Source organism: Phoxinus phoxinus (assembly GCF_949152265.1).
Source record: "Phoxinus phoxinus genome assembly, chromosome: 15".
Taxonomy (NCBI): Eukaryota; Metazoa; Chordata; class Actinopteri; order Cypriniformes; family Leuciscidae; genus Phoxinus; species Phoxinus phoxinus.
In genome coordinates, this window is record NC_136890.1 from 16,393,304 (window position 1) to 16,403,858 (window position 10,555).

General features: G+C 35.9%; 1 protein-coding gene across 9 annotated transcripts in view; it reads left to right on the top strand.

Annotated features, from left to right (window-relative positions):
* gapvd1 (GTPase activating protein and VPS9 domains 1) overlaps positions 1-3,599 on the top strand; it is a 45,986-nt gene extending 42,387 nt beyond the window's left edge. For all 9 annotated transcript variants that reach the window (XM_079637071.1, XM_079637073.1, XM_079637075.1 and 6 more), the window contains 2 exons: positions 1-198; positions 1,383-3,599. In XM_079637071.1, coding sequence (XP_079493197.1) covers positions 1-198; positions 1,383-1,523 — 339 coding nt within the window. In that variant the 3' untranslated portion in view covers positions 1,524-3,599. The remainder of the gene's footprint in view (positions 199-1,382) is intronic.
* The last annotated feature ends 6,956 nt before the right edge of the window (positions 3,600-10,555 follow it).

Below are 10,555 nucleotides of genomic sequence, written 5' to 3' on the forward strand. Positions count from 1 at the left end.
GTGTATCTGAAGGAGGCACCGTGGCCCTCAGCACAGGCTGAAATCAGGACCATCAATGCCTATAAGACCCCACGAGATAAGGTGCAGTGTATCCTGCGCATGTGCTCCACCATTATGAACCTGCTCAGCCTGGCCAATGAGGACGCTGTACCCGGGGCGGACGACTTCGTCCCTGTGCTCGTCTTTGTTTTGATTAAGGTGAGTTACATAATGCTGCTAAACAAAACCATATAGTGATATAATGCTGCTAAGTGCAATAAGTGTGCTGTGTATTTTGTAACATTTATGATAGTTGGCACTGAGGCCCAAAAGCTTTGTTGTCTTCTATGTAATAAAATATCCTTTGCTATTTAAAAGTATCTATTTAGAAGTTCATTAAATAATTTTAGCTTGTTCTGCATTCGCAATTACAGTGCATCCACAACATATGACTTAATTAAACTGCTTTTAAGATGTAATGGAAAATGGCACACCCTTTCAAATACAAGCAACTCAGTTGTAAATTCACAACAGCAGGGTTCATTCCTTCGTCCTTTAAAAAGATGCCCAATATTCCCTCGTTTTTGCCTCCTAGAGACTAGACTCACATAGTCTCTAACGGTTATAAAATACTGTAATTCCCTTTAGCTATATGTTGAATATAATTAGCTGATTGTGCAAATTATGGCTGTGCAAATTATATTTATTTGATCAAAAATCCTTTAAAAACAGTAATATCATTAAATATTACAGTTTAAAATAACAGTTTTCTATTTTAAAATTCCATTTTATTTCTGTGATGGCAAAGCTGTATTTTCAGCATCATTACTCCAGTCTTTGGTGTCACACATGATGCTTCAGATATCATTCTTAATATTTTCTGCTCAAGAAACATTCCTTATTATTATCAGTGTGTAAAACAGTTGTGCTCTATTGTGCTTGTATTTTTAAGATTTTTTTGATTAATAGAAAGTTCAAAAGAACAGCATTTATTAAAAATATATTTTTGTAACACTGTACGGTAATTGTCTTTACTGACATTTTTGATCAATTTAATGCACCCTTGCTGAATAAAAGTTAATAATTTTATTTTTTTAAATCTGCCCCTAAACTTTTGAACACTAGTCTGCTTCAAGATTAAAACCTCTCAAGTCTTCAGAAACTTAATGTACTAATCCTTATGCTTGAGTTATTTTGTGTCTAAGTTTTGTTATCGTGTGTGAGGTTTTTTTCTTTCTTCTTCTCCCCAACCCATACCTGTTTGTGTTTGCGATGCTCACGCCCACACCAGATTTTCTAAACTTGTAAGTGTGCTTGAATGTGTAAGGATGCACAATGTGGGTGGTCAGATGTTATCTCGTACGTTAATTCCCCCCTCTCGCTCGTTCTCTCCCTCCCTCCAGGCAAACCCACCCTGCCTTCTGTCCACCATTCAGTACATCAATAATTTCTACGCCAGCAGGCTGAGCGGGGAGGAGTGCTATTGGTGGATGCAGTTCACTGCCGCCGTGGAATTCATTAAAACCATCGACGATCGCAAGTGAAGCAGAACAGCCACCTGTATGGGCAGACTGTAGGAAGGAGAAAGAGAGAGAGAGAGGACGGCGCGGATGACTACTCTCCCCTTCATCACAGCGAGGCATCGCCTCAGTCTGTATAGCTGTACATAGAGACAAAAACAAGTTTAAAAGCGATCAAAAATTAGACATGATCATGACAGGTTTTACTACGGTGGGGTATTAAACGAATGAAAACAAATAATGCGGCCGGTGGCGACATTGCCGCCCGCGCTCTACTGATCTTGCTTATAACCCACGTCTTTTTTCTGTAGTATTGGGGAGGTGTTGAGGCTTAGAATCAAATTTTATAATAAACAGATTTAGCAAGTAATTAGCTGTTAAAACATACCTATCAAATGAAAAAGGGACCAGGAACTACCGGCAACGATTATGTATCGGGACGCTTCAGAGGGGAATCCATGATTCTGTCCTTCTCGTATAAACCGTGCAATCTCTCCCCATTCATAGCTAACTGTCACACGCCGAGTCATATCATAACGCATCACTATAGATGCTGCCAGTGTATCAATGTTACAGTTTATCAAATTAATCATGCCATTATTTTACTAGGGCAGCTTGTTCTTTGAATGTAAGCAGGTGTCGTCATTATTGTACATTCATTCTTTACTACGTTTCCCAGACAATTTGGACAAAAGGGCCCACATATTTATATAAAATAAAATGTATTTATTACTTAACTCCTGTATTTAATGTTTTATTATATTTACTGACTTGTTCCATGAATTAGTTGTTGGACAGATGCACAACGGTTCGGTTGTGGAAACAAGTTTAAGAAAAATTAAGACTCACTGAGAGCAGCTAAAACAGGGTGTCTTCACATTAGCGGATAGAGTTGTAAATTAGTGCCTTGCAGATATTTGCAGTAACACTTGTTCTTTTCGTTTCCTCCATCTTCCTGGAAGTGAGGAAGTCGGATCTGTCAAAGTCCAGCCTGGCTAAACGTCAGTATGCTATTAATAACCAACCTACAGTAAAAAGTACAACATGCCATATAGAAACACCCCACAATTGGACGTTCAAGTATGTGGATTGTTATTTGTGTCGTTGGAAAACTGACTGTTAGGTCTTACCAAATGGTCTTAGACAATAGTTACTGCTGTTGTCCCCAGAAAATATTTTTGTTCAGTTTGATATGGACCTTTACTTGGGTTTAAAGTCCATGTATTGTTTTCAAAGTTCTTACTTTTCTAGGGTTAAAATCATTATTTTTTTATAATGCAGTTCCCAAATAAAACTTAGAGTTAGGAGGACTATTTTTCTGTATACTTTTAGAAAAGAAAATAGCAGAAAATGTACCTTTAGGGCAAAAAGAGCTTGTTATTGGGGCAGAATCCTCAAAGGGACACCTTTGTACCTCATTTACCCCTAAAAGGTTCATAGTAGTTCCTTAAGTGTACTTATTACTACTCTAAGTTACTAATATGCACCTTCAAGGGGTATATAAGGTACAAACTGGCCCTCTTATAGGAACTGCTCCAGTGAAAAGCTTGTTTCACACCTAAAGGTACAATTTTTACACTTTTTTTTTTTTCTTCTGCCAGTGTATTGAGTTTAGATAGTAGAAAGAACATTTTAACACTGTGGCATCATCAAAGCTTGAGGACTAGTATATTGATTTTGCTGAGGAGAATCTATCTATGCGATTCAGGCTACCTCATGTCATAATCCCATAAACGGCAAACATGTTCTTCATAACAGTTTTTGCTGTTGATATCGGCACAATATATTATTTAAACAGGAATGTAGAATATCATACTCATGTTATTGCTAAATTTGTCTTTATCACATCAGGACTTCCCAATAACATTTGCACTTGCGTAGAACTAGGGCAAAATAACTGTACCCCTAACATTTTGTGTGGTTGTCTTGAGTTTCCCCCTTTGAAATCTGTCTGTTATTGTTGCTCCTAAAGATGTGTGAATATCTGATAAACATACTCTGGGTGTTGATTTTGGTCCTAAATATAGTAGATGCACTTAGAACAATTAGTTCTACCTCCAACTGTGTACATAAAGGGATAAATAAAATTGTTGTAAGTAATGCATTCTTTTCCTCTAGCTTTTGTTGCCTTTAGTATATAAGTATGCCCTGTATATACTTGTTTTCCTTCTGATTTGAATGGCGCATGAACGCGATATCGTCGTGTATCTCTCTCTTGCACAAACTGTAACACGAAGAGCATCAGCTACAAGACTTAATTTGCAGTGCACTTTGGAACGACACTGATATTCTGTATAACATTTATATTCGATATAATAGATCATTTAAATTCTATATAAATGCTATAGCAGACTATCTTTGTTTTTACTCGTTCCTTTTTAAATTATAATGTGATATACATTTTTGCCTTTTCAATATTTTCTGTAATGTGGAATCGGGTATTATTGATCTCAATATCTCAAATGGTTCAGGCTAGCACACTATTTTGGTGCAGTGTTTGGATTATTTTTTTTTTGTTACCACAGCAGCAATGTTGCATTTGATGGATCTTGGTGAAATTAGTTGCCAAAGGAATCAAAGACTTTATATGTTCATGGCATGTACTTTTACCAAGACCTTTTTGTGTATAAAGTCTGCCCTAACAAAAATATGCACCTTGGGGTTTGTGTAACCTGTGGCAAACATTTGAAGAGGACTTAATCTTGATTTATTTGTTTCTTTTTCTCGAGATTGAAAGGTTGGTGTTCTAAACCTGAAGAACTAAAAAGCGACGGCCTCATTGTGCAAATATTCTAACCCACAAGACTAATAGTCTTTGAGGTACCAATTGGGGCCGTTTTTAATTGAACAGTTGAAATACACTACTATTCCTTTGAACACACTTTTTAGCAGAAGCGACTTAAACAGGGTTTTGGTGTACTGTACTTAACTGAACTGGCTTAATATCTGCACAGTATGTTGACTGAGAGCAAGGCTTTGTACTCGATCTGTATTTAAGAGCTTTATAATCCCTACCGTATCATGTTGGTCCACTATTTTGAAGAGCATGCTAAGAGAATTATGGGTAATGGCTTGCATTTGTGAGCTTACTCACTTGGGCTCCTGTTGGGAAGGCATTCTGTGTGTTATGTGATTTAATATGAACCTGTACATAATTCTTAAAAAAAAAAAAAAAAAAAGATTAAAGACTTTTTCCGTGAAAATTTTTCCACGCCTGTTTTTGCATCAAAATGTCTTTACCGCGAAATGTCAAATGTCCTGAAGATACATGACTACTGTATCTTCTGGCTTTTTTTTAGTTTTAAAGTCAGCATGAAACTAAAATTGCAATATTATTGACTTTCCCTGTTGTGACGTATATCCGAGTGAAACAGCCTCTCGAAATATGAAGGGCGGGACTTGATTTTGTCCATTGTAAGTTGATTGGATGGTTGTCTCCTGCGAGTTGTGCCATTAAACACACCATCAGAAAATAAAAAAACATGTCATTGCAAGGCGGTATGGTAATTAAAATATGATAATGCGTGACCTACTTGAAATAATGCTTTTCTATGTCAACATTAACAACGCCAAAAATGAATCTGCAGCGCTCAGGTAGTACAAGTCGGAATGCTATTACAAATTTTAATTGTTCTAAGAAGACTTGAACGCTTTTACAGGTCAGAATCTCGTAAACGCTTATTACGACATGGCGTCTTTAATTTATTTTGATTAAAGATTACAAGGGCACATTATTTAAAATAAAAATGATGTACACCGATAAATCATTAATAATAATACTGCACATTTTTTTTTAATTTGTCCATTTCAATGGTGACTAATTGCGCTGGCCTACGCCTCCTGAAGCAGCGCAAGGTCTGACGGCAGAAAGACTTTCTTAATAATCAATAATCACAAATAAAACTTTATCTATGAAAAGTTCAACCATCAAGGACTGTTTTTAAGTGGCATATCTCCTTGACAGATCCCTACACACTGATGCCTGTCACCTTCACATCGAGCACGTCACCGGGCTTGAGTGTGACGAAACAAAGGCCGCCACGAATAGCAAAGCCCCCGCACTCGCCACACATTTAATTACCACTGACAACTGTATAGCGGATTTGTAATTGGAGATTTTTTTCAGCGTAATAGGCTTTCGCAATTGCTCTCTCTCCCTCTCCTGCCCTTACCACTCCAGTGCTCTAATTGTAATCTTTCCATCAGAGGAAAAGAACGCAGCGGGGTGCCTTTGCTTCTCTTGATGATATCTCCGATTGTTCATTTAAATTCAAATTTGGCCAGAAAAAGGGGTAATTAGTTGTATTAATAACCCGAAATGACTCGCTTGGTCGGGAGAAGAGATGGCTTTTGTTTAGGTGAGATCGGGTGGATATCGGCAGCCCGCTGTGTGAGATGGAGGCCTTATTGGGGAATCAGGCTAGTGATATGAATAAACTTTGATTAAACAACACGAGGTCATCCCCCCCATCTAAACACATTTGGCAATCCTGTGGCCGTGTTATTGTCATTTATCCGTTTGTAAACAAAGGTTCTTGGGGGTTTGCTGATTTGATTGTGCATGCTGGATTTGGGAATGGGTTTTGTCTGATGCAACTGTGTTACATATTGATGTCAGATTGTTGCATGAAGATCTAAACAGCCTGAGGGCCAAGCCCAGATGGCACTGAAATCACAGATCATCAGTCCAGTGAGGCTCTCACATGACTACACACACACACACACACACACACACACACACACACACACACACACACACACTGTTCAGTTTTTTTCTTTTTTAAATGTAAGGCTTGCTTTACTCACATGGGTTGTGATTCACATGCAGCTAGAACAGCAGAATGGATTGTGGCTCGGCCAGCGTTAATATTGGCTACCTTATGTATATATTATACCCGTTATATCATATATTTTTATATGGTGCAATGACAAATAAGGATGTCTGTTATGATATGATATACATACATATGCATGTAGGCTACTATAACTTTTATTCTTAGTTCATGTTAACTAACGTTAACAAATTAAACCTTGGTGTGTGTGTATATAAATATATATATACACACACACACACCAATGTTTCATTTGTTAATGTTAGTTAAAATGAACTAAGAATAAAAGTTATTATATAGTAGCCTACATGCATACATATGTATATCATATCATAACAGACATCCTTATTTCTCAATGCACCATATAAAAATATATGATATAACGGGTATAATATATACATAAGGTAGCCAATATTAACGCTTAACGCCGCCACAATCCATTCTGATCTGCATGTGAATCACAACCCATGTGAATAAAGCAAGCCTTACATTTAAAAAAGAAAAACTGAACTGTGTGTGTGTGTGCGTGCATGTATGTATGTATGTATGTATGTTGAAAAGTTGTTCATTCAAAAGTTGTAGTTATCTGTTAAAATTAATGCTGTATGAATTGACATGAACGCTTTTAACTAACATTAACATCAACAAAGATTAATAAACGCTGTAAAATATATTGCTCCTTGTTAGTTAATGAATTAACTATTGTTAACAAATTAGAGCTTATTGTTAAGTATTACCACATGTAATAACCCTTGTAGACATCCATGAAGGTCTACATTTTTGCCTTGCCTGCTTAAGAAATTGAGGAAGTGTATTCAAGTCATTTATGATTTTCTATGTGTTTTTGAATTATTTAATAGATCTGGGGAAAATGAGCATTGCGTTATTGACATCATTATATTATGTGTAGGCTAAGTTATTTTTTATAATTGATTAACAGCTTTAATGCGATATAGAAATGGATAACTATCATACATTTTACCTTGTTTTGTTTTAGATTTATGATATTTCTACCTCATAATATGAAAGTTTAATTAACCAGTGTAGCCCACCAATATGAAGCTGCGCTGGGCTGCTCTGAATGAACAAAGTGAATTGCGATTGATAGAATTATGTCAGTAAATATGCAGACAGTAATGGGTTTGACTGAGTGTTGTTCTCGCAGTGACCGCCAGATGGCAGCCGCGCCATTTGCGACCAGCGCTTCTGATATCGCCGAAACAAAGAACACATTCAGATACTGTAGCTAAAACACGCACCATTTTGTGAAACCTTTCATTTAGACAAAGTAATGCTAACGAAATATTACAAATAGAACGTCTGCAAGATTGTACATGTTCAGATATAAACACCTATTCATCGGAAAATGTCATTAACATGGCAGAAATTGTTGTTGTTGTTATGTTTGATTGAATGACTCCGTTCTCATTAGATTATGCATTCAAAATGAAACATCTCAAATTTGAGATTAAATTTTAAAGTTACACATTTTCTAATTTATTTCATAGTTTAGAATTTATTTCACAATGTTTTAGGCTATATTTGCACTTAGGCTATACAAGTTAGGCTACCTTATTAGTAAGCCTATTTAAAAAAAATTATAATTCACAACTGCTTTCTTTGAAATTCATAAAAAAATGAAGGGGGAAAAGGAAGGAACTGTGTAGGCTCATTTTACCTTTGAAATATCTGCTCTAGGCCACTGAATAGCTTCACTTGAGCTAAAAGAAGATAAAAAAAAATCCTGTTGCTCAAATAGCTATAACAATGAACTATAAGTATTCTCCTGAACCCTTTCTTTGCTCTTGTTTTGTCTTAGTGCTTTTTGGAAATGAGTTTACCATCATCAGCCTATTAACTAACCAACATTAACCAATGCACACCGATAACTGCCATCATGGCATTCTCATAATCTCATCCTGTTATAATTCAGTCAATCAGATTACACAACACATTTCTGCTGATAGGCTACCACTGTTTGTACATTTATTGCAGGAGTAAGGGCGTTCCCACAGGTACCACATCATGCAACTGTAATGTAATGAAAAAGTCACTGATTTTTACCTCCCCATAAGCATGCTTGCATAAATTCATTTTCATGTCTGTCCACACACAATAAAAGTTCTCACACAACCGCAGCATTATAGAAGCATTAGAAGATGAGGGGAAAAAAATCCCTACACAGGCGAGAACAAACAAAACAAGGCAGCAGCATGTCAATTAAATTAAAGGGGGAAGCTAAATGAACAAAACGTCAAACGCACATATTAAAGCTAAATGAAATAGCCCCGAGGAGCCTGCGAGACGTGAAGATTAGAGCTCAGGAGGATCCGCAGAGATGTAAATAATGAAACCCAGCTCAACCTGCACACACTGGGATTGCAGCATGGACACGGGAGACGTTCTGCATCCAAACCAAACCAAAAAAACAAAAAAAAACAGGGTCTTCAGTTCCAAACATGTTGTTCACCTAAAAATGAGTTAAGCTGACTGCCTAAATTGAGTTAGTGAAAAGCATGACCGGCACACCAGGACTGTACTTTGCATTAAAAAAAACCTGAGGATGTGAGTCGTTTATGCAGCTTTCTGCAGTAGATAAGCTTATTATACGATATGGCTTATGGAAGATTAATAACATCAACATAAAATATGTGGCATTTTAAAGATCTTGTAAGAATATTAGGTGTTTCAGCTCATAAGGACTGACTTGTAACCTAGTACAGTATGAATTGTGTTTTATGTCCTGTCTTGTTGTTGTTAGCAGAGAATATTCTATTTAAAGTTAACTTACCGTTCACTATTTATTTTTACGCAATGTGACGCATTTAAGAGTGAAATAGAATCTCAGGGAAAAAATGTAGGATGGGACTTGATTTTTATCCCAGTGGTTCTCAAGATAATATTTTAAGGACCGCATAAGGTGATTTGAACCTCTGTTGTAATGAAAATAAACTAAAATAGGCTATATATTTTTTTTACAGTACATGTAAAAGTACTGGTGATATAAGGTAACATGGGTTAAGGTGAGGTTTAGGGGAAGGTTCAGGGTTAGTTACAATACAGTTATTGCAATTGCTATAAGAAGGACATATATGTACAAGCGGAACAGGACTGCAAAATAAAGTGTTAAGATTTTTTAATATAACTATATGTAAAGCATTTGAAGATTTATTGGGGCATCTCTGGAAGTTTACTAAGGTTGAGAACCACAGTTTATCCATCAGTTATTTATTTGAACAGGATGAATTGAGCCAGACCTGAATACAAATCTGTTAAAATAAGGCCTAAATAGTTTATTTTTATTTTTTACTATTATCCAATAGCCTGCATGGCTTAAGTGATGTCAGTGGGAAAGGAAAGTCATCTCAGAGTATAAGAACAAGTTATTACACTGTTTTCTTCCTGTATTTTTGTCTCTACTTTACCAGCACAAAATATCTAAACATTCTTAAATCAAAATGCATCAAAATGAACTAACTTTACATTCAAAACACGAAAAAAATTAATTTCCCCTTTAAATTAAGTTTATTTTTTTGACCACCATTTGCAGAGTTTGTTGTTGTTTTAGGCATTAAGTCGCTTAATTTTGATAATTGTTTCAGAAAACAAGACTTAATATCTCAAGTAATTTTGCTTAGATGTATCTTGATTTACAATGTTTAAATGTTTGTCTTAGAAAAAAAGATATAGCCTACTGAGGAAGAATTTTTTTGCAGTGTAAATTTTAAATAAAGGTAAACTATTAATGAAAAACTTACTCATAAATAGTTCACAACAACACCGGGACTGTGCATTTTTAAAGTTAATTGGGGTCAGTTTTGATGCCAAGAAATATTTATGTAGCCTAATATGAATATATGTCATTCCAAACATCGACTTTCTTCTTTGAAAAAACAACAACAACAACAACAACATACTTTGAGGAAAATATCAGTGTTTTTTGTCTGTAAATGGAAAGTCAAAGGGTTGTTTTGGACCCTGTTGACTTTCAGTATGGGAAACAAATTCTTTGCAATATCCAATTTTGTGTTTCACAGAAGGATGTAGTCATACAGGTTTGGAACGACATGAGGTTGAGTGGCCTAAATGATAACATAATTGTCTTTTTTTTTTTTTAGTTGGTGAACTTTCCCTTTAAGATCACTTTATGTGAGTGTTCACCTTAGCCTATAGCCTATATAGCCTAGATGTTGATATATTTTATCTCAGACGTCCGTAAAGTCC